Below are 21,790 nucleotides of genomic sequence, written 5' to 3'. Positions count from 1 at the left end.
AGATGTGGTCCCTTCCTCTGGTGGTGGTTCCCACACTGTACCCTGTATCACCTGGGGTGGGGACTTTCTCAAACAGCTGGGCACCACTCCTTGAATTGTTGACCCAGTAGGGCTGAGGGGGGGTCTCCCAATTTCCATTTCTAACAAGTTCCCAGGCGATACTGCCAGTCCCAGGACTACTCTTTTAGAAACTTTAGCCAAGGGCAGCTCTTCCACACCTGTTGAAGTATTTGCCACTCAGAGTGTGGCCCCTAGACCAGTAGCAGTGTGACCTGAAAACTGGTTTGAAATGCAGAGTATGAAGCTCCATCCCAGATCTCTCGAGTCAGAATCTTCATCTGAATAAGTCTGAGAAACACTGAGCTAGGAGGTATGGTAAAGAAGCTAATTCCTGGGGTCCTCCCTACATAACTGAAACAGGATGACAAGGTACAGCCTAGAAATCTGTATATGTAACAAGGTTCTGAGGGGGTTCTGATGCATGGTAATATTGGAGAGCCTTTGCTCTACATATTGAAATCACCTGGGGGAGGTTTCAAAACTGCTGAGGACTGGGTTTCCTTAAGGTCAATTAAAATCAGAATCTCTGGTCTAGGCATCAGCATTTTAATAAGCTCCTTGGAGTATTCTAACATGCAGTCAGGATTGAGAACCACTTCTCTGTGTGTTGTTGCTGAATGCACACCCTGTCATTGGCCACCCAAGGTAGTGGTTAAAAGAACCTAGAGTCAGAGTTGAGTTAGAATCCTGACTTCATCACTTATATAACAATGCTTCCTTGGGTAAATTCCTGCCTTAGTTCAGGCCTCTATAACAAAAATATCATAGGCTGGGTGGCTTAAATAACAGAAATGTATTTCTTACAGTTCTGCAGGCTAGGAAGTCCGAGATCAAGGTGCTGGCCAATTCGGTTACTGGTAAGGGCCCTCTTCCTGATGTGGGGATTACTGCCTTCTTGCTGTAGTCTCACTTGGTGGAGAGAGGAAGCAAGTTCTCTCCACTCTTCTTATAAGGACACTAATCCTATCATGAAGGCTCCACCCTCATCACCTAAGTACCTCCCAGACGCCCCATCTCCAAACACCATCGCAGTGAGGATTACATTTTCAACATAAGAATTTTAGAAAGACACAGACATTCAGTCCATAGCAATTACTCAATCTCTCTGAGCCTCAGTTTTCTCCTCTGTAAACTGGAAACAAAAATTACAACAAATGAGAACGTGAATGTAAACTACTGAGAATGAGGCTTTGTGCAAACCAGGCCTTCAATAAGAGATGGCTTTGATTGGAGGGTGTGAGGAGCTCCAGGGCCCTTTGTTACACGGTCTCTCTCTCTCCAGCCAGCCCTAAAGCCACCCTTGACTGCTTTGGAGCAGAAATTTGAAGCCTTCAGTGTGTTAAAATGCAAAAGTGGACACTTATTCCCAGAAGACCCTGTGGAATCTCACAGGCCCAGCTGATGGGGATGACAGTTTGTCAGTCAATGTCATCCTGATGTGTGTGGATGTCCTCAGGCTGTCAGCTAGCTTACCAGGGCAGAAGCCCAGGAACACATGTGGTAGAAGGTGCAGCCAGAGCCCCAGGGGAGTTCTGTACCCTAGCTCTCGACAGGTCCCTGTGGATCTGAGGGCTGGGGAATTACCCTGATTCCTAAGGGTCTTTTCCTTCACAGTAATGCCTCACAGGGCCTGGCCCTGATGCCTAGGCCCAGGACTCAGACTTTCCATATACTCAGAGGTCTCTGCAGAGGCAGAGTGAAGAAAATGAAACAAAATTCACAGGTTTATTCCCAAATATGATTTTTCTTAGGAATATAGTAAGAAACATGACAAAGGGCATTTCTTTCTATCATCCACTGGTTTAAAGGCCTATATTAGTTTTCTGTTGTTGCCTAACAAGTTACCACAAATTTAGTGGCTTAAAACAATACCCATCAATGATTTCCTAATTTTTAAAAGTCAGAATTCTGGGTGGACTCAACCAGATTCTCTACTCAGGGTCTCACAGGCATAGTGACAGCAGGGCTCCTCTCTGGAGGTGCGAGAGGAGACTCCCTCTCCAAACTAATTTAGGTTAGTGGAGAATGCAGTTCCTTGCAGCTGAAGGTCCAAGGTCTCTATTCCCTCACTGGCTGTCAGCCTAAAGCTGCCTGCATTCTTTTTTCTCATGCTCCTCTTTCTTCCGACAAGCAACCTTGCACCAAGTCCTTCTCAGGCTTCAAATCTCTGATTTCTACCTCAGCCACCAGCGGGAGAGAAAAGGCTTTGCTTAAAAGGCTGTTATTTGATTGGACCCACCTGGATAATCTCCTTTTTGCTATCAAGGAAGTAACATTGTGGGGCAAAAGTCATGGCAGCCATCTTAAAATTCTGCTTACCACAATACCTATATTCTTTTTATTTTGAAACTTATAGCAAAATAGGGGAAGACTGCAATATATTATATACGCTCATGTTTTCCTCAAACACAGTATCTGAAAGAATCTGCTCTAGTGATTTGATAATGGTTTACTTTTTTTCTTTCTGCTTGCCTATACTTTCTAAAACTTCCACAAGAAAAAAGTGTCAATTTTGTAAAAAGAAAAAAGTTATCTTCAAAAGCAAAGAAATCTGACTGTATAAGTTATTAAAAGATACTAAATTAACACCAATTTACATGGTGTGATCCAGGTGCAAGCACAGTTATGTAGATCAAAGGAACAGATATTGTAGCCCAGAGACACAAGCTGATACGAATAAGGAAACATATCTCCAAGAAGGCAGAACAACACAATGAATAAGGAAATAATTGATACATTTTTGATGGTGGAATAAAAATTTTGAGGTGAAATTAATTCATTAAGACCCTGAATTTCCACCTTAGAGGAAATGAAATTCAAATTGAATTTAAAAGTTAAAAATAACACAATAGACACATTAGGAAATAAAACTAAATTCACAAATACAATTTTCTAAAATCTGGTTAGAAAGATGACAAAAGGGCTTTTATTTTAATCATTCACCTGTGTAAATTCTATGATCTTCAAACAAAGAAATAGGCTACTGAAAAATGTGTTTGAAGATTTCCTTCCTGGTTGAGTTCTCTTGAGTATGTAAATAATAAACCACAAAGAAGGTGCTTCCATGTTACTTAAGTTCTCAGGGTTTCCCAGCCCGTGAATTCTCCAATATTGAAACCGTTTTGCCTATGGAGTAAAGGTCGTCTACATTCCTGACATCACAGGGTTTCTCCTCTGCAGCATAATTTACTAAGCAGAGCAGTGCCGTGAGCTCTGAAGGCCTTTCCACAGCCCACCTGGCTATGGCTCTTCTCTTTTCTATCTTGCTTTTAGGCTGCCACTGCGCCACTGGGGGATAGCCTCTACACCCTGCTGCAGGCAAAGAAACTGGGCTGCAGTTGGATAGCCTAATTCTTCTATGCTTATGCATGACCTACTGTGTGCAATGTCTAATGTTGATGCTTTGCGGGTAGAGGACTTGTTGACTGCAAGCAAGAAGCACATGGTGCTGTGGAATTCAGGTCTGTATGAAATGTATTTCAAGTAGGGGCTTGATATGGTTTGGCTGTGTCCCCACCCAAATCTCATCTTTAATTGTTGCTCTCGTAATCCCCACATGTCACGGGAGGGAGCCAGTGGGAGGTCATTGAATCATGCGGGTGGGTTTTTCCTGTTCTGTTCTCGTGATAGTTAACAGGTGTCACTTGATCTGTTGGTTTTATAAAGGGCAGTTCCACTGCACACGCTCTTTGTCTGCCGCCATGTAAGACTTACCTTTGTTCCTCCTTTACCTTCTGCCATGATTATGAGGCCTCCTCAGCCATGTGGAACTGTGAGTCCGTTAAACCTCTTTTTCTTCATAAATTACCCAGTCTTGGATATTTCTTCACAGCAATATGAAAATGCAGTAATACAGGGTTCAAGGGGGAGTGGTCATCAAAATCGTGTTTATTGTACCTGTGCATTTTCCTGAGAAGAGGATCCATGGCTTTTATCAGGAGTCCCTGGCCTGAGGAAGACTAGGAATCCTGTTCTAGTCTAGAAGTGAATAGGATCTGATTGTAGGTGATTCCTCTCAAAGCAGGGCTGGGATTTGAGGCTGCATCTTGGCTGTTCAAAGATCATGTTCTTCCTTAGTTCTCAGGCATCACTGAACAACTGAGGACCCAGGAGTGCTTATTCCTATACCCCTTCTTTTCTCCTCCCTCCACTATAGGAGGGACCAAGCCTTCTTCACTCCAAAGCTGGCTGAAAACAGCCCTTCTAGCAGGGCTTTTCCCCTCACTCTCCAATTCTGGAAGCCCAACTGAGAGCTGTCAGCAGGAAAAGGTCCCTGCATGCAGATGGCTTTCTTGAACTTGAATTATTCATAAGCTGTTGCCAAGAAGCCGCAGGGACTCACCCGCCCCACTGACAGGAGAAGAGAGTAGTTTTCCATCTGTTCATTCAAAAACTCATTTCCGCTCAAATGAGGATATTTAATCATACGTCTTTCCCCTCTGTCTCTGCTACTACCAAATGTCAGAATTTCTTCTAACACAATTAGGATACTCGGAATGGGGAGAAACCCTCCAAGCATGAAACTTCCTCCCCACAAGGGTTAGAGGGTCAAGTCACTTGCTAAAGATGAAGCAGCCCTTCTGCAGTGTGACTCAGCAGTCGTTTACCTGTTCTCTGGGCCCAGATGTTCTCTCTGAGCCAGGGCCTGCTGGCCCAGGGGTGCCCTTTCTCAGTTAGGGAGTCTCAGCCAGAGAGGACTGAGGCACACATAGCTGGGCAGGAGGCTTCCCTGGGGATGGTAATGTCCACAAGTCACCCTGCTTTCCTGAGGAGACCCGAGGAGAGCTCTGGTTGCAGGCTTCCTCCAGCCCACATGCATGAGAGACCCCAGAAGAATACCTCAAGGGTCTGGAGAAGCCTCTTCTTCCTTTTTTTAGAGAGCAACAGGGGCCTGAACCCACCTTGTTGACTGAAGGAGCCATTTGTTCTCTGGAAACCAGGCTCTGAGATAGCACTTTTTGAATACGTACTGTGTGCCAGGCCCTGTGCTAGGCACTGGGTGGAGTCCCTACGTACCTCTGAGCAGCTCACTTCCTAGCAGGGAAGACCAAACAAGAAGTGGGAAATTAACCCAAATAAGTCTTTAGGGCTATGGCAGCACATGCATGGGGGTTTAGAAGGAGCTGCTGATTCTGACATGAAGGGTAAGACTGAACGAGTAGATTTCCAAGTTTTCATATGCCTGTGGGGTTCTCAATTCCTGAAAAATGGCATCCATTCAAGCACTCACAGCAGCAAATATATCCTTCTTTCCTGCCCCCTTTCCTCCCAGCCCAGAGGCAGTCCTCTCATCTCCCCTGAGAATGCTCTTGCCATGGTTCCTGATGACATGCATATGGCTAAACCCATCGGACACATCAATAATTCATCTGAGTTGATGCTTGTCCTTAAAAGGCTGTCCTTCCTCAGCTTCTAGGATTCCATATACATATTCTCAGACCCTTTTTGCAGGTTTTTCTTCCTCTTCTAGATCTCCAAATGCTGGAACTACCCAAGACTCTGTCTCAGGCTCTCTTCTCTCTCTACACTCTCTCCCTGGGAGATCACCTCCAGTCACTCTTTTTAAATAGCACCTATATCTACTAACTCCCCAACACTCCATCTCAGCCTAGACCTCTTCCTTGACTCTAGGCTTGAATATCTAACAGCTTTTTTTAACATCCCACTTGGATTTTTAACTGGTTTTCTAAACTCAAACTAGCCAAAGTAGACTCTTAGTTTTCTTTTACCAGTAGCTTCTTCCCTGCTCTGCATTTTAGAAAAAAAAATGGCATAACCCTTTAGCTGGCTGTTTAAGGCAAAAACCTTGGTCCCATTCTTGAATTCTCCCTTTCTCTCATGTTCCTCCTCCCACCCATATTTAAGTCCTATCTGTTCTACCTCCAAAATGTGTCCCAAGTTCCTCTGTGTCCTTCCATCTCTAGTGCCACTGCCCTGGTACTCCATCATGTCTTGCCTGGATGACTGCAACAGCCTCCTAATTGGCTTCCCAGCTGCTACTCCTACCCTCCACTTCAACCCACTTTCCACTCAAAACCAAAACAATCATTTAAAACATATTTAAAATTAAGAAGACAGTTCTATGTATGATAGCATCAAAAAGTATAAAATACTTAAGAATCAATCTAGCAAAGGATATGAAAGACTTGTACACTGAACACTGCAAAAAAAAATTGTTGAAACAAATTAGAGAAGACCCAAATAAATGGAAAGACATCCCATGTTCATGAATTGGAAGACTTACTATCATTAAAATGTCAATGGTACTCAAAGTGATCTGCAGATTCAATATAATCCATATCAAAATCCTAATGATATATTTTATAGATAGAAAAAGTCTACCCTAAAATTTATACAAAATCTTAAGGAATTCCCAATAGCCAAAACAATTTTGAAAAAGAATAACAAAGTTGAAGAACTCATACTTACTAATTTTAAAACTTACTCCAAGCCTACAGTAATCAAAACGGTGTGGTACTGGCATAAAGACTGACATACAGACCAATGGCATAGAGTAGAGACCCCAGAAATAAACCCTTGCCTGTATGGTCAAATAATTTTCAGCAAGGGTGCTGAGATCATTCAATGGAGAAAGGACAATCTTTTCAACAAATGGTGCTGGGGAAACTGGGTAGCCACATGGAAAATAATGAAGTTGGGCCCTTTCCTTACTTCATATACAAAATGAACTAAAATGAATAAAAGGCCTACATGTAAGAACTAAAATTCTTAGAAGAAAACAGGAGAAAAGCTTCATGACATTAAATTTGGCAATGATTTCTTGGACATGACACCAAAAGCACAGGCAATAAAAGAATAATTAAATAGAGTGAACCTCATCTAAATTAAAGATGTTTATGCATCAAAGGACACTGTCAATAGAGTAAAGAGGCAGCCCACAGAATGGGAGAAAATATTTGAAAATCATATATCTGATGAGGAATCAATATCAGAATATATAAAGAACTCCTAAAGTGCAATAACTAAAAAAGAAAAAACCCATTTAAAAAATGAGCAAATGAATCAAATAGACATTTCTCCAAAGAAGAAATATAAATGACCAATAAGCACATGAAAAGAGGCTCAATATCACTAATCATTAAAAAACAAAGCAAAAATCAAAACCACAATGAAATATCACTTCACACTCAATAGAATAGTTATTACCAAAACCCAGAAAATAACAAGTATTGGAGAGGATGTGGAGAAACTGGAATCCTTGTGCACTGTTGGGGGGAATGTAAAATAGTGCAGCCACTATGGAAAACACTATAGTAATTCCCCTCCAAATTAAAAATAGAATTACCATATGATTTGTCAAGTCCACTTCTGGGTATAACCAAACTAATTTAAAGCAGGAACTCTGACAGATATCTGTACACCCACATTTATTCACCATTATTCACAAGACCCAGAAGGTAGAAGCAAGCCTAATGTACATTAAAAGATGAGTGGATAAACAAAGTGAGTGGTATATATGTGCAATGGAATATTATTCAGCCTCAAAAAGGGAGGAAATTCTGACACACACTACAGTATGGAAAAGCCTTGAAGATATTATGCTAAGTGAAATAAGCCAGTCACAAAGAACAAATACTGATTTCACTTACATGAAATACCTAGAGAACTCCAATTCATAGAGACAGAAAATTGAACAGAGGTTATCAAGGGCAAAAGGGAAGAGAGAATGGGGAGTTAGTGTTTAATGGAACAGATCAGTTTTGCAAGATGAAAAGAGATTGGTTGCACAACAATGGGAAATGTACTGAATACCACTGAATTGTATACTTAAAATAGTTGAAATGGTAAATTCTATGCCATGTTTATTTTACTACAATAAAAAAAAAAAAATCTGATCATTGCACATCCCTCTCTATCTCCCTCCCCCATCTAAAACCCTCCAGTGGCTTCTCATGGTCTTAAGGATAATGTCTAAAATTCTTAACACTAATTATGATAGTACTTAGCCTACGAGGCCCAGTACAGTCTGGCTCCCAAACCTCTCACCAGAGGAATTGTCTCTCTTCTCTCTAGCCACACAAAACTCTCTCACATTGTCTCAGAGGCTTTATGACACTGTTCTTCAGACTGAATTCTCTTCCCCAGCCTCTTCATTCTTCAGGTCTCCATGACCTCCATTGCCTCCGCAAATGATGGCGAGCTCCACTGCAGGGACTGTTAGGGCCTGCAGGGGTGACAGGGTGCAGTAGCTCTGGGGAGGCTCCCCTAACAGGCCTGAGGCCAAAGCCCCGGCTGCTGCCTTCCGCCACCAGGTCCTGGAGTCCTCTCTCCAGCCACAACTGGGTATGCTGTGCATGTTTTCTCTGCCTAAGGCTGTGTCTTGGGTTTTCCATGCAGGGGTGTGTGTGTGCGTGTGTGTGTGTGTGTGTGTGTGAATGCATGTGCGTGTGTGTAGAGGTTGTCCCAGACTCCTCTCCTCTCCACCCACCACTTATTCTCTGGACAGGCTCTCTGGCTTTCTGGAATGGATGAGTTTCTTTCCCTGCCAGATAGGGATGGCTCAAGGTGGCCTCATTTGACTTCTCTGGACAGGCCTTCAGGCCCATCCCTCATTCCATGGCTTTCTCTCCTGGCTTTGAAAAGAGTTCTGAGCATAATATTCCAGGCAGCTCTTCTAAGAGCATAACATTGAATTATGCTTTCAAGCACAGAGGTATTTTCCTCTTTTTTTCCTGACATGAGTTCTGGGGCACTCATGGCTATTGCTAATTCTTCTTAATGCCCTGGCACCATAGAAACAAGTTATGGTCTAGGCTGTGCAAGCAGAGACGTGGCCTGCAGGGGCTTCTCAGGAGGGTAGGGGATTTTGAGCCCCTCTGACCACCCTGGCATTCATGTCTGCTTGTCCATGGCTGCCTTGGCTACCCCTCCTGGCCTCTGGTATAGTAGGGCAGAAGGGAGAAGCACGGTTAACAATGTGGGCTTGGGAGCCAAATGGGCTGGATTTGTGTTTCAGCCTCTTCCTATTTCGTGACCTGGCAAACTACTTTAGCTCTCTAAGCTTCTATTTCTGCAGCAGTAAAATGAGAATTTTAATGGGAATTATCTGTGTCAGAGTATCAATGTAAGTAATAGAAAAAATAATGCACTTAGGTGCAGAGCCCAATACAGCAGGCCTCTCTGGCCCCATGACTGAGCTGGCCTCTTAGTTGGCCAATGTGGCCACGTTTAGGCCACTCCTGTCCCCTGTGTGGGAAAGGCATACCCCATCCTGGGAGGCCTCAGGGCCCAGTGCTGAGGGTCTTTGCAGTCCTCTCTACATCCCAGAAGGCTTTGTATTCCCAGAGTGACAGCAAAGACAGAAGAGTACCAAGAAGAGCCAATTCCCCTTCTTCCTCTCCTTCCTTTTCCTTGGCTGGGGCTCAGTGGTCAGGGCTCAGGCAAGGCCTGGGTGACCTCCTTCTAGCTTGGGCTACCCTCTGGCCTTCTGATGGGGTGAGGCACACCTCCCTCCCAAAAATCACCCACCCCTGGAAACACACAGTGCTGGCCTCTCAGCTCTAAGGGTCCATCCTCCAGATGGCAGCTGTAATTAATGCTTAGCCTGAGTCTTCACGAGAAAAGAAGGGATGTGGATGGTTAGGAACCAGAAAAGGGAATTTGACCTTCTTTGGTGGGAGAGGAAGGCTGTGCCTGGTCCTCAACCACAAGGAGTATTGCTCTCCAGGGAGAGTTTGGAGAATAGAGTAGAGCCCACATTACTAGGGGGTGGGGCAAAGTCAGGGCAGGGAGTGGAAGGGACAAATGAAGGGGAGAAGTGGAAACACACATCTTAGTGTTTGGCATTTATAATGGATTCTGTAGTGATTTTTACTTTAAATTTAAGGGTCTTTAAAACTTATGCTGATCACCTCTTTGGTTTCTGAGGTCTCCCTGGTAAAGTGCAGTGTGTGTATTTTGGGTGCTCAAAGTGAAGCATAGCATAGGATACCCAGCATGAGCAAGGCCCTCATTAGCCGTCCAAACCCGCATGGCTGCCGGGGAGGTGGGAACAGCAGGACAGAGCTATGGGAGAGTGACAGGGACCGAGTGCACACCCAAAGTTAAGCTTTACCTCTCAGGACACCTTCTCCCTGAGCCCGCTAGCCTGATGCCTTCCTCTCCAGGTAAGTTCCTTCCATTCCTCTCATCTCCTCCCACTTCTGGGAGCCCCTGGGCATTCCTGCTTCCAAATCCTTCATTATCTGTCACAGAACCACAGTGCTGTCCTCAGAGTCACTAAGAACACTCAGGCTGTAGTGCCATTATCTGGTTGACAATTATCTTCCCCCGCATCAGTAGAGAAGCCTCATGAGAATGACATGTCTATTCCCTAGGGTCTAACATGGGGGTGCACATAGGTGGCCTTCAACAAATATTTGTGGAACCAATGGATGAATGATTTTAATGGATTGATGTCATATCTGTCTTTCCTCAGACTGGAAGCTACTTAAGAGAGGGCCTCTGTCTGCCACTACCATTGCTGTATTCCCAGCAGCAGTGGACTGTCCAGCAGTAGTGCTGGGGATATATCTTTGGGTCACTGGTTCCATGAAGTGAAACGAGCTCCGCCTGCTGTAGTGAATCAGCCTTGGCAGCAGGGGATGTGGGTGGGAAGGAGGTCTGTCTCCTTCTCCAAGAAAGTGGGCCAGCCCACCTGTGGGAAAGACACAAATAAAAGCTCTCAGGTGCATTGATCCTGAGCAGTCCCAGAGAGCAGGATAAAAATAAGGCCACCTAATGCCGTACCAAGCATTTTATATGGATCATCTCATTTCATCCTCACGACAGACCCATGGAGTAGATGTGACGGTCATCTCCCTATTACAGAACAGGAGACTCTGGAAGGTCACATGACTGGCCCTAGGCCACACAGGTAGGGGACAACCACACCACAGCCACATGACACCGCCTCTCAGAGTGCTGAGGATATTCTAGATGCCAGCGATTACGGGAGCCAGGGAAGGAATCCGAACGTGGGTTGGCACAGAGGGGATGGGCCTGGAAAACCTGGACTTGTTCTGTTGTCAGTGATGGTCCCTGAGAGTCAGGACGCGTGGGTTGCAGTCCCAGCTCAGCTAGTTTACGTGTTGCCGGTGGTTCTCCCTTCCCTGGGCCTTGGTCTCCTCATCCGCATAATGGGATTGTACTGGCAACCACTTCACAGGTTGGTGCTGAGGATTCAAAAGTCCAGCACACAGGCAGGGGATCACCATGCTGGAGGGAAGGTACTTCCAGATAATAAGAGGAATCAAGTGCGGGGTGAAGGGAACACGGAAAACTTGAAACCCCAGGGCCAGAGGATGGTGAAATAAAAACCTGTTTGGCAAAGACAGGCTCAAACCCCCACGAGTTGTCTGGGTGTCTGAGGGCTGGCTGCTGGAGTCTCCCCAGAAGCATCCCTCGGGGCTCTTTGCTGAGCTTCTCCAGAGCGGAATTGAGGTGTGAAGCAGCATGACCTCAGGCCGGCACACTGTACCATGCACACGGGACGTACGTTTCTTTGGTTTTATTATTACAAACACACCATGGCTCTGTCACAATAGGGAAATCTGAGCTCTACATGCTCTACATACCATTTCTTTTCTACCTGGACAGGGCCCCATAAAAGCATCCAAGCCATGTGTAGATGCAAGACACATTTGACAGAACAGTTCAACTCATAGCTTATAATGATGCCATTTCTCCAGCTGTGCAAGGGCTTTACAAAAACTGTGCCAGGACTTCCCATAAGGCTGGATTGCTTGATTCATGTTTTATGAGCCCCATAATACTGAAGCTCCTTTTCCAGGGACTTGGCATAGGCAATAAATTCCACATTTGGGATAGGTCCTTTCTGGAAGCAAATGTCAGGCAGTGACATCCAAATTTCTGCATGCAGTGGGTTAACAGCCATGTTTAGAGGAACACAATTTAGAAAGTACATCTCTCTCCCTCCTCCCCCACCTGCACAAGGTTCACATCTCATTATGGTGCGGCCCATGTACATTGAAGTATGATACTTGGTTTTGAAAACATTCAAACAGTCTCTGTGGAAATCTGAGAGAAATTGGCGGGGAGCTGCCGTGGTGCATTCCTCCTGTAGTCCTTCATGCTAATGCTTCATCCTCTCTAATAACCTCTGATAGACAGGGGCTGAAAAAGAGAAGTTTGTAACATCAAATAGGTGCAGATCTCCCCATGTCTGTCTAGGACATTGTCAGAATCTCAAGGACCAGGGCCAAGCGGCCTCCTTCTGCTGTGCTCTCCTGCACATAGCAGGTGCTTTGTGGTTTGTGAACCTTCACTCTTACTCAAGGCCTGATGTTCTGGTTTTCTGTACCTATCAACTTGGAACTAGATCCTCATGATGGGCTCCTGCCAAGCCCTTTGCAATATTCCCAGACTCCCTAAACTGAAAACTCACATTAATCCTAAAAGGTTGTTACTCTTATTATCCCCATCTTACGGAGAAGGAAATGGGGTGTTCTGGGTCTGACCCCAAGTCACCCTGCTGTTCTGACTCCAAAGGCCAGGCTTGTTTTACTGCACCATGATGTTCTTATCTATATACAGCAGATGGCAGGCTTGGACTTGCTTGGGGGTAAGGCCTAAACAGGTCTGCAATGACTTCAAACCCAGACCAGACTTACCTAGTCGCACAGACCTCTGGGAAGCCTGAAAGAAAACACAAGGTGTCAGGTTTTCTAGTGAAAGTTATACCTGCACCTGCTTATGATGATGGCTTTGCCCATTGCCACCCCTACTCAGAAAAAATGCTGGGGTGAGGAATAGAAAGGGGAAGGTGGAACTTATAGGCCCTGGGGAGTTCAAGGCCCTCAAGTGGCCTTGGCAGACATAAGTTATGCAAGCCCCTATCAAGTGTGGCTTCAGGTGGACATTCCTAGGAGACCCCCAAGCCAGGCTCTCCCACTGAGACTACAGCCTAGAGTTGAGGGAGCTGGGGCTGCACAGGGGTGGCCTCAGGAGTAGGAGTTCAGGGCTAAGAATCCTTCTCGAGGGCATTAAGGAGACCCCTGTGTACAAAAGTGAAGTGGCACGGTAAGCTCCAGGCCTCTGGGTTCAGGACCGCTCCCTGCAGCCTCTCCTCTTGAAGTGCAATCCTTCTGTAAGGCACCTCAAATTCCCACGAAGCTCCACCTGACCCGAAGCAGCAAAAGAGCCAAGCAGGGCACTGAGCACTGGGCAAGATGGGGAGCAGGAAATGAAGCTCAGAAAGAGCCAGAGAGGGTTTGAGAGGGAGGTGAGGCTGGGGCAAGGAAGGGATGACTCCACACACATAGGAAGCCCAGTATCCCCGTATCCAGAATCCACACAGTGCCCAGGAGAGCCCCAGCCTCACCCACGATGGGCAATGCCATGGACAGCAGAAAAGTGACCCAGAGGCCCGGGCTCAGGGCAGGTCTGGCCACTGTAAGATGAGCTTGGGATGGGCTGCCCTCTTGGGCAGATGGCTTCCAGAGCTGTGTCTGTTCTCACCAGTAGTGACCTCCCCATGATCTGAGGCTCAGAGGCCTCTGTGTGAAAGCCTGTGCTTTGGCCCATGAAAGTCCAGGAGTTGCCTGGGTTCTTTACTCTGAATTTGACACAGGCTGGGGCTGAGGATGCCCCAGTGGGAGTAGGGAGAAGTTTTAAGAGAGCCCTGGGGAGCAGCCAAGGAAGACAGGGGCTGGAGAGACTCCTCTATGGCCCAAACAGAGGACCTAAGGCTGCTCAGGCGAGGTGCAAATCTAGCAGGCATCTTACCCTGGAAAATGCTGACGCTTGTTTGAAAATCTCAAGCGCAGAGTCTGCAAGTTCATCCCCTCTTTCCTGAGGTCTGTTGGCTGAAGAGGAAAGAAAAGGCAAGTTTGACCAGAGAGAAACCAATAGCATGTCATTCATAACAACCATGACTGAGGGACACTGGTGGGCTTTCTGGCTCACATTTCCAAAGACATGTTTTCTCTATAATGTTTCATAACTCATGGTAGAACTTGGCCCATGGGGAGAGAGCACCAAGAAAGGTGAATGCACACATGAGGAGAGGCAGGATGGAAGTTCAACTGCACTGGAGGCAAGGAGCACACACTGATGTGAGATGCTGTAAGAGGAGTGCTGGGAACCGCGAGGACAGCATTCACATGAATATAGAAAACTGGGGTGTGTCCGAGGGGAGCTAATACAGCTGGGCAACTCCACAGAGAGCAATGCATCCTCACATTCCTTAGTGTGGTGCATTCAAAACCAACAGCTCCCAGTTCACTCTGCAATCAGTCACACAGGCACAGTTTAACTATCACAATTACGTGTTATTCTGATCATTGTTTGGAACAGTTTTTCTTCTCTCCACCAACTGCCACGTGGAGAGAAGGACTGACTGTAGAGCCAGTGGGGATGCGACACTTACCTGGAGGCTGCAGAACGTTGGTGATGACATGGACCACGCCATTTGTGGCCATGATGTCAGGCTCAGCAACAGGCTCTTTGTTGACACTCACCACGTTGTTTTCTAAAGGAAAACAGAGAGTAGTGGTTGAAAGTAGAGCACATTTCTTTTACTCACTCAGTAAGTGTTTACTGAACACTTTTCATATGCCAGGTCCTGCATAAGACTGGGGATACTCTGGTGAATGAAACAGTCTCTGCCCTTGACAGACCTTCAGTGTGGTGGATTAATTCAAATCTCCTGTGTGGATTTAGCACGTTGCAATCTACATAATGCTCTTTTGTGTGATCCACTTAGTCCTCACAGCAGTGTATGATAAGGAGAGTAGATATTATTGTCCCATTCAACAGAAGAAGAGACTGAGACTGAAGACAGGAGAAGTGCCTCTTTTAAGCTAAGTAGGTGGAACAGCCGGAAATGGAAGCCAGGCTTCCTGCTCTGGACAAAAGTCTCCTTCCATTTTGCCTGGGTGCCTGACTTAAGATTTTCTCACAGGATGCCCACCCAGGGCAAATCTATCTCAGGCCTTCCTGAAGGGTCCATGCGACAGACTCAAGGGTGTAGGAGGCACAGAAGCCTGTGACAGACAGGACCCCAGCATCTGAAACCAGGTATGAGGAGATTCTTGAGCGACCTGCTAAAGTCAAACAAGTCATGCCCATGTCTACCTCCCTACATGCATATCTTCCTATGCTCCTGGTGAGAAACTGGTGAGCAAAGGATGGCTGAAGACCAGGAGAAAGGAGCAGAAAGCAGAAGCAGCCACACACTGAAGAGTGGTCCCTCCACAGAGGGGTCAGTGGCCTCTTCAGGTGCAGCCAGGGAGATTTCTGGAGCTTGGCTGGCTAGCTGCTTTGGGGACAATCTTAGCGCAGTTCCAAAGTGGAATGTATATCATCAATGTGCAGAGCAAGGGGCTCACAGAGCAAGTGTCAGAACTCAAAAAGCCTCTTGGGATGGTCTGGTTCATGGTACAACTCAGTGAATTCCTGGGTTTAGGGGGGTGGGATGGGGTGAGTATAGAGACTGATCTCTTCAGTCACGTTAGTTGCCTACCATCTCCTTAACAGAAGGAAGATCTAATAGTCTCTCTCAGATGCCAAATCAGATGCTCTATTCCCACGTAAATCTGGAAGTTCTTACTCATGTTAACTACGATCTTACTTGATTTCCCTGAAGACCCTCTTCACATTTCTCTTTTTCTTTGGATGAATTACACTCAGAAATTCGGGCTGCATCTTGAAGGTGTGTAATGCCATCCCGGGGGTGAGATATGTCCTGGAGCCCTGGTGGCAGGGCACAGCCAGCCTTTGATTTGCAGGACACTTACCAAGCTGACTTCCAGCTTGTCACCTTGGAGAGACTTTAGCCGCACCAGGGCCCCAATGCCTCCGCTAACCAGGATTTCATCACCAACGTGGTATTTCAGGATGTTGGCAAGTTCCTTGGCATCTCCTGCAGGTTGCAGGAAAAGGAGATAGAGTTAATCCCAAGAATGGTAATTAGCCTGGTCAAGGAGGGCCCAGAGGAGAAGATGTAAGTGGTCAGCCCTGAGAAGAAGAACTCCCTACCCAGGGGATAAGCACTTATTAAGCTCCCAGTGTTACTCAGCGTTGTGACCCACAGTCTGTCTAATGGTCAGAGGACACAAAACACATGTTCATGACCACAAATCTGCCCCTGCAGTCAGTGGGCTTCTGGGTTAAATATGCTCTCTGGGATGCTGGGCTCCCTGGCTGCTGAGAAGGAGTTAATCCATACTCCTCTGTGAGTATGACTCATGTTTCCATGAGATAAATATTTGCTTGGAAAGCTAGGGACCTTTCCAGCACCGGCATCTGGGACGTTTCATCATCAGCGTGGCTCCCGACGGTTATAACACAGTAGTGCAATATTTACCCATTCTGCCCTCAAATGCTCATTCTGTTTGAGACGGCTGTTTCCTGAAGGGCGAACTTAAAAGAGTAGACAGCTGTACTGTGGAGGAGCCATGGAACCGATGAGGTCAGGGCTGAGGGGGATATTCCCTCCGCAGCATCTCTCCTTGTCACGTCTCAGCATTCCTTTCAGCCCACATCAGTGTCTCCAGCAACTGGGGCAGGCATCTGATTGCCCATAAAGGTGCACAGGCATTTCCCAAATTAAGTGTGGGAGGTCATTCCGAAAGTTTCCAGCTGCCCTCTCATCTTGGATACTCCCATTACCAGCCAAATGGCTAAATTTCCCCAGGGCTTATGAATAGCTATTTCCAGCATCTTGAAACTGAGAAGGGAGGAAGTTTTAATGTATTTTGGAGAGTTCACTTGGTTATTGACAAATCCACATGAGTGCCAGAGGACGGAGTCACTGGGTACCAACCAATTTTCAAACATCCACAACCTGGAGCTGACAAGGTTCCCCTTCCACAAAATACTGCCTGGAAGTGCAGAGCCACACTAACCCCTGGGGTGCGTGGGATGTCCTTTCAATATCTCTAACACCTGGACCAACCTTTAACACCCTCTGTTCCCCAGGGGTGCCTCAGGCCTGGGGGAGGGTGTGTTAGGGAAGCTTTCTCCATCCCCCTCCTCAACTCCCACATAATTGAAAATGGAAAGAAAGCCAAGCCAGCTTGGACCACCTGGGGAATATTCCATTCTTGCTGGACAGAGAGAGGTTGAGAAGTTTATTTCGTAATGAACTTCTCCCCTCTCTTTAGGAATATACGTCAGCATCACAGACATAGGCATTCATTTAGCAATAAAGAAAATTAAACATGACACAAATTCACCTTGGAGCTGCCTGCAACCTGAACTTTCTATTCTGCTCAAGAGCAGGAAGGGAGGTGTAGACAATGTGGGCCCCAAGGTTTGTCAAGGTCCTTCCTCTTCCTCCTCCTTTTCCTCAGTCTCACCTTTCTGTGAGAGCGGAAGCATCTCTCACAGGCACAAAGCTGAGCTAACCACTGCAACTCCCAATCCCGCTCCACTCACCCCCATCGTCATGGCTAGTATTGACCAGGGCTGTGTGCCTGGCGCTGTGTGTGGCATCCTATTTAATCCTCACAACACAGGCTGCAAGATACTCTTACCTTCCTCATTTTTCTTAGCCACTTGTAACCACTAGATCCCCTCCCAAACATCCTCAGCTAGATCTCTCAGAGCCATGACTAACTTCTTGGGAAAGCTTTTGTCTGGAGGGATCGTCAGTGTAGGTAACTAGCTTCATTATCACTGTGCTCATAGGTCTCCAGTGGAAAACATGCCTCAGTGACTGGGCTGGTCGCAGCCACCCTCACTTCTTTTCTACTCCTCTCTGCCTGGCTTCCTGCCCAGGAGACTGAGCTCTATAAACGGCATCAGTGGACTCCCTCCTGCTCTCGCATCAGCCAACGACAGACCCAGATGGCAACTGGAGAGAGGGAGGCTGGGGCGCTGAGTGACCCTCCTTGCATGGTTCTGACAGTGGCTGCACATGGCATTGGCTGCTGTTCTGTGCCCTTGTCCAAGGCCCATGACCTCCCTGGTTCCTGCTCTAATCCTCCCATTCTCCCAGGCCTAGGGGTAGTAAAGGCTTCCCAGGGTTGCTAGTCCCTGGTTGGCCTCATTCTTTGCTAGTTCCTTTAATCTCGCCCACTCTTCCACAAATAGTCTTGTCATTAAACCCCTTCAAGCCAATCCCTAATGTGCCAACTGTTTGCTGCTGGGGCCCTGAGGGATCATTACTTTAGAAAAGTGGAGATGTGTACTTAAGTTGGTCTTTACCCAAGAGTCTGCTCCGTTCTCTTGGTGGCAGGGCTCGGAAGGCTTCATTTGTGGGAGCGAAGACTGTGTAGACTCCTTCCCGGTTGAGGGTCTCCGTCAGTCCTGCAGACTGGATGGCAGCTACCAGCATGCTGTAGATACACACACAGAAAATGTCATCTGTCCTGGGGGCCAAGAGGTATTTTCCTTAAATACTTCACCACTGGGGATAGTAGAGCCCAGACCACTGGAATGCTCACACCTTGGTTTTCACACTCTTCCTGTGTACAAAGAGGGAGCGATTCTAGACTCCATCTCCTCTCCACCCAGCAACAATGCTAAGCTCTGTTAAATGGCCAGAGGTCAGAGGCCATGGGAGAAAGGTGGAAAAGAAAGGGCAGAGGTATGGCTGACCCAGAGACTAACTGAGCCTCCAGGGATATGATTCTGGGAGGGCAGAGGGGTGTGGTCTCCAGGCCCTTGTGCAGGTAGCTGAAGTCAGTGACAGGGCAACATTCAATGTGACAGCACTGCGAGGTGAATGAGCAAGTCAGAAATGGAGATAGCAGGGCAAGAAAACAAACTCACAAGGGTGCTTCAGTTGCAATAAACAGATACTGCACAGAGAGTGAGAGACTCATCATGCCCTGTAAACTACGTGCTCTCGGCTCACTTGGAGCTTTACAATGAGCAAGTGATGTTTTCCTTGCACTTCAGTCATAAAAATGTAGTCCCCCCTCCCTGCTTCCCACGCATGTGAGGATTACACTCTCAGAAGTAACCCTTCTTCCCAATGTAAGCTTTCAAGGCGACCCTTCCCTTTTCCCCATCCCAAGTCTGGAAGGTCACAGCAGTGTACCACTAGTGTTAATTGAATCTCTAAGGTAGAAGAAAGCTTGATAAGTAGCTGGGGCCCCACATCCCACTCCAGCATGACCACTGGGCAGAAGCCCCACCCAGGGATGGAACTAATTACCTAAAGCGATTGTCTCCCTTCAGGACATCCATGACAGTCCCCATTGGCGGGGTCAGCACCCGGTCCATTGTGAACAGGGTCCCGTACCTCCCTCTCTTGTCGTGGGCCGCGATGCAGCTGTTCTCAATGCACAGGCTCTGCACAGAAGAGGGACAGAGAAAGAAAGGATTGGTTATCCTCCCACAAGGGGCCTCCTGATTTGTTCAGAGCATGTAGCAGGGTCATCATCCATGAAGATGAAGGAGTATACATTGGGGTGGGTTATTAAGGCTGGGATAAAATGATGTATTTTCTCAATAAATGGTCTTCCTTAAGGAAAGAATGGCTAGAGAGGCCCCAATAAAGTTACAGAGGCCCCATAATGAGAATATCAGTTACACATGAGGCCCATGGACAATGTTCAAATAAATAGATTGAACCCATTTATTTATTTGTTTAACAGATGATAGCCATCTTTAGTCAAATGGTGCTGGTGGATCCCAGGCAAGAGCTGTGTTGAGTTGTACTTCCTATTTGATTTCCAGGGTAACTGTTGGATTTGAAAACAAAGAAGATACAGCAGAAGAGAGAAGGCACCTTTTGGACCAAGGAGGGCTGCATTTTAGTTTAGGGGGCTTCTCTTCTCATAAGCTCAGAAGGAGTCCGAACTCCATCCCTCCTCCTAGATGTTCATTCCTAAATTCAAGAAGGACTTGTTCCTTTACAATAAAGGTTGGATAATTGTGTGGTTTATTCTCAAAGGCCTCCAGAAAAAGAGATTCCAGTCCTTCTGCAGGATCTCATTTTGGTATCAATACTTTTCCAGAAATTATTTCCTTCCTTTTCAGCAGCCAGTCCTCATGCAAACTCCTGCTTATAGAGGACTTTTTTTTACACTAATACAAGTCCCACAATATGGAGCTTCTGAGGAGCATGATTTAGGACCCAGAACTTACATTACGATAAACAAAAACTCTCAGTTTTTTGCCGCCCAGAGTTTCTAGGGTCTGTCCATGGTACAGATACTTAGAGGCCAGCTGGTCTTTAATTATGTGGTTCCGAAGCAAATTCCTTGTATGGGCATCAATTGGAGGGGTTCCATCTGCAAGAAAGGGTGTGGTTAAGTCCAGAGAGATGTGCTCCTGCAATGAAGAGAGTGATGAGAGATAAATACAGTGAAAAAACCTGTCCGTCCTTGAGTTTGGAAACAGGGATTGAGAAACCAAGTGGAGCTGCCAATATTCCTTAACATCTGGTATCTTCTATGGAGAAATAAAGAAGATCCAGATAATCAAGGGTGTTTGGGGTTTTGACATAAAAGGGAAGGGCAGGCACACATACAACTTGGCCCCCTTCTCTGCCTTCCTGTGGCTGCAGCTCAGCTGTACCCTCACTCTGACCTCTTGACTATACATTGGCAAGTGACTCTGCAAATAGAAATAGAAATAGAAAGGCAAGGGAATGCTCTGCTCTCCCAGATGTCAAGTCTTGAGTTCTGAGGAATGGCTCCCCAAAGGCATTCTCTGCACTGCCTAATGAAACAACAGAGCCTCTGAAGTTTCTGCTGAAGTCACATCTGCTTTTGGTTGAGCTGAGTGGAAGTTCTAATGTCCCATGGGGTGCTGTAAATCGGAGAGTGTTGTAGAGGTGACAGGAGTGGGGAAGCTGCCTCCAGGGACAAACTAACAGGGATGTCTTCCCCATGTTACCTTTGAATACAGAATTCAGGGGAGCCAGGAGGGTCAACCGCTCACTTCCAGAGAGATGAGTGCTGAGGCCAGCTTGTCTGAAAAGGTCAATGGCTGTGGACACATCAGACTCTGCAGCCAATTCAAATAGCGTCTTGGCTACAAGGAAGGAGAAAGTGGGTTCAAAAGTTAAAAATGCTGTTTTCATTTATCATTCATCCACCCCAGGGCATGACATACATCAGCAGGAATGTCATCTCGTGAGTCAACAACCCCTCTAAACACTGCTGGGGCCCAGCGGGCTCATGTCATCAGGGGAACAGTCGCCTAGAAAATCTAACCAGTCAGGAGGAGAGGGAGGAGAGGTGAGCTCAGTGAGACAGAGATCAGCCGCTGTCCCAGGCCCTGTGGGCTGCTTGGTCAGGGCACATTCTAACACTAGGGAGAAAGAAGACAGTCTGTGTGATGGCTTCTGCGGTGTAGATAAGGTCAGCAACCACACCCATAGAAGCATTTTATTTTTTCCTATGAGATTTCTTCACTCATGGACAGATCTCACTGGAAGACTAGAGTGGGGCTAGGATTCTGAATGAAACACAAGCCAAAGTCCATTCAGTCATTCTAACTGGGTCAGTGACCATGGGACAGCTTGGGTACTATTGAGAAAGCACATGCTCTGAGGTCAGCAAATGGCCCTCTTTGCCCATCCACAGCAGGCAGATCTTCTGAAAGGCCTCTACGATTGTGTCTGTCCCCAGACCCCTTCAACGGCTCCCCACTGCCTCTCCACTGCACTTGCATGCCTGAAACTCAAGATGCATCAGTCTGGTCACAACCCACACATTTGCAGTGGCCGAGAGGCTGTGAGCTGAGTCCAGGCAGGGAAGTCGCCCAGAGATCCCTGAATTCCACCCACCACCCCCCCCCCCCCCCCCCG

General features: G+C 46.7%; 1 protein-coding gene across 1 annotated transcript in view; it reads right to left on the bottom strand.

Moving 5' to 3' along the window:
* Nucleotides 1–11,557: 11,557 nt before the first annotated feature.
* Nucleotides 11,558–21,790, bottom strand: part of TGFBI (transforming growth factor beta induced) — a 34,162-nt gene continuing 23,929 nt past the window's right edge. The window contains exons 9-17 of the mRNA XM_017854180.1: nucleotides 20,875–21,012; nucleotides 20,122–20,267; nucleotides 19,187–19,323; nucleotides 18,232–18,362; nucleotides 15,815–15,943; nucleotides 14,450–14,551; nucleotides 13,807–13,886; nucleotides 12,693–12,717; nucleotides 11,558–12,195 (exon numbers count right to left, since the gene is read on the bottom strand). Coding sequence (XP_017709669.1) covers nucleotides 12,155–12,195; nucleotides 12,693–12,717; nucleotides 13,807–13,886; nucleotides 14,450–14,551; nucleotides 15,815–15,943; nucleotides 18,232–18,362; nucleotides 19,187–19,323; nucleotides 20,122–20,267; nucleotides 20,875–21,012 — 929 coding nt within the window. The 3' untranslated portion in view covers nucleotides 11,558–12,154. The remainder of the gene's footprint in view (nucleotides 12,196–12,692; nucleotides 12,718–13,806; nucleotides 13,887–14,449; nucleotides 14,552–15,814; nucleotides 15,944–18,231; nucleotides 18,363–19,186; nucleotides 19,324–20,121; nucleotides 20,268–20,874; nucleotides 21,013–21,790) is intronic.

Source organism: Rhinopithecus bieti, unplaced genomic scaffold, assembly GCF_001698545.2.
Source record: "Rhinopithecus bieti isolate Rb0 unplaced genomic scaffold, ASM169854v2 scaffold_38728, whole genome shotgun sequence".
NCBI lineage: Eukaryota > Metazoa > Chordata > Mammalia > Primates > Cercopithecidae > Rhinopithecus > Rhinopithecus bieti.
This window is presented reverse-complemented; position numbering and strand designations above follow the sequence as displayed.